Source organism: Emiliania huxleyi, assembly GCF_000372725.1.
Source record: "Emiliania huxleyi CCMP1516 unplaced genomic scaffold EMIHUscaffold_4264, whole genome shotgun sequence".
Lineage (NCBI taxonomy): Eukaryota > Haptophyta > Isochrysidales > Noelaerhabdaceae > Emiliania > Emiliania huxleyi.
The window spans coordinates 1-716 of NW_005198780.1; the positions used below are offsets into that span (position 1 = coordinate 1).

General features: G+C 61.2%; 1 protein-coding gene across 1 annotated transcript; it reads right to left on the reverse strand.

Moving 5' to 3' along the window:
* Positions 1–24: 24 nt before the first annotated feature.
* Positions 25–374, reverse strand: EMIHUDRAFT_256059 (hypothetical protein; the record flags this gene model as incomplete). Its single annotated transcript, XM_005769352.1, has 2 exons — positions 25–132; positions 303–374. Coding segments are annotated over 2 exons (180 nt in total), but the record flags the coding sequence as incomplete, so codon positions are not given.
* Between the last annotated feature and the right edge of the window lie 342 nt (positions 375–716).

Here is a 716-nt window from a genome sequence, read left to right on the forward strand (position 1 = left end):
GGTGGAGAGGAGGAACAGGGAGACCGCGAGCGTCCCGTTGAGCGGGTGCTCAACAAAGTCGTACTGCGTCTCGTAGTGGTTTGGAAACTCGGCGAGCCGCGCAAGGCCCTCCTTGACGAGCGCGACCGGGTCCTGGGGCGGGGGAGCGGCCGGGCTCGGGCGGGGAGGCGGCAGGCAGCGAAGGAGCGGGAAGGTAGCAGCCGCACAATGCGCCCCGGTGGCGCACGAAGAGGGCTGGCCAGCAGCCACTGCGGTGGCTGTGGGACTGAGGGGCGACACTGCGGTGGATGCCGGCGGCGCACCTCGAGTGCACAGACGGCGATCGTCGAGCAGACGACGAGGACCGTGTCGAGCTGGAAGTGGGTGAGAGGCATTCCCTTTATTGAGTGGCCGTGAACGGGGGCGGGGCGGCAGCCAGGGCGGCTTCCCTTGGAGGCAAGATTTTGGAGGTTTAGACTAAACTTAGTCCGAGCGAGCCATCACGGCGAGGTCGGCCGAAAGAAAGAATTCCAAAGCATCGCTTGGTTGTCTGTTTTCTTTCTCCTCCCTTGGTTGTCTGTTTTCTTTGTTTTGTGTTTTCTTTCTTTCTTTCTTTGGTATGTCGGTGATCTGGCTAACACATGGGAGCGGGAGCTGATGCATGCGCAAGGCGTTAGATGGCAAGCGGCGTCCTTCCGAGAGTGGCTAGATAGAGCACCGCAGAAGGCTAGGTAGTT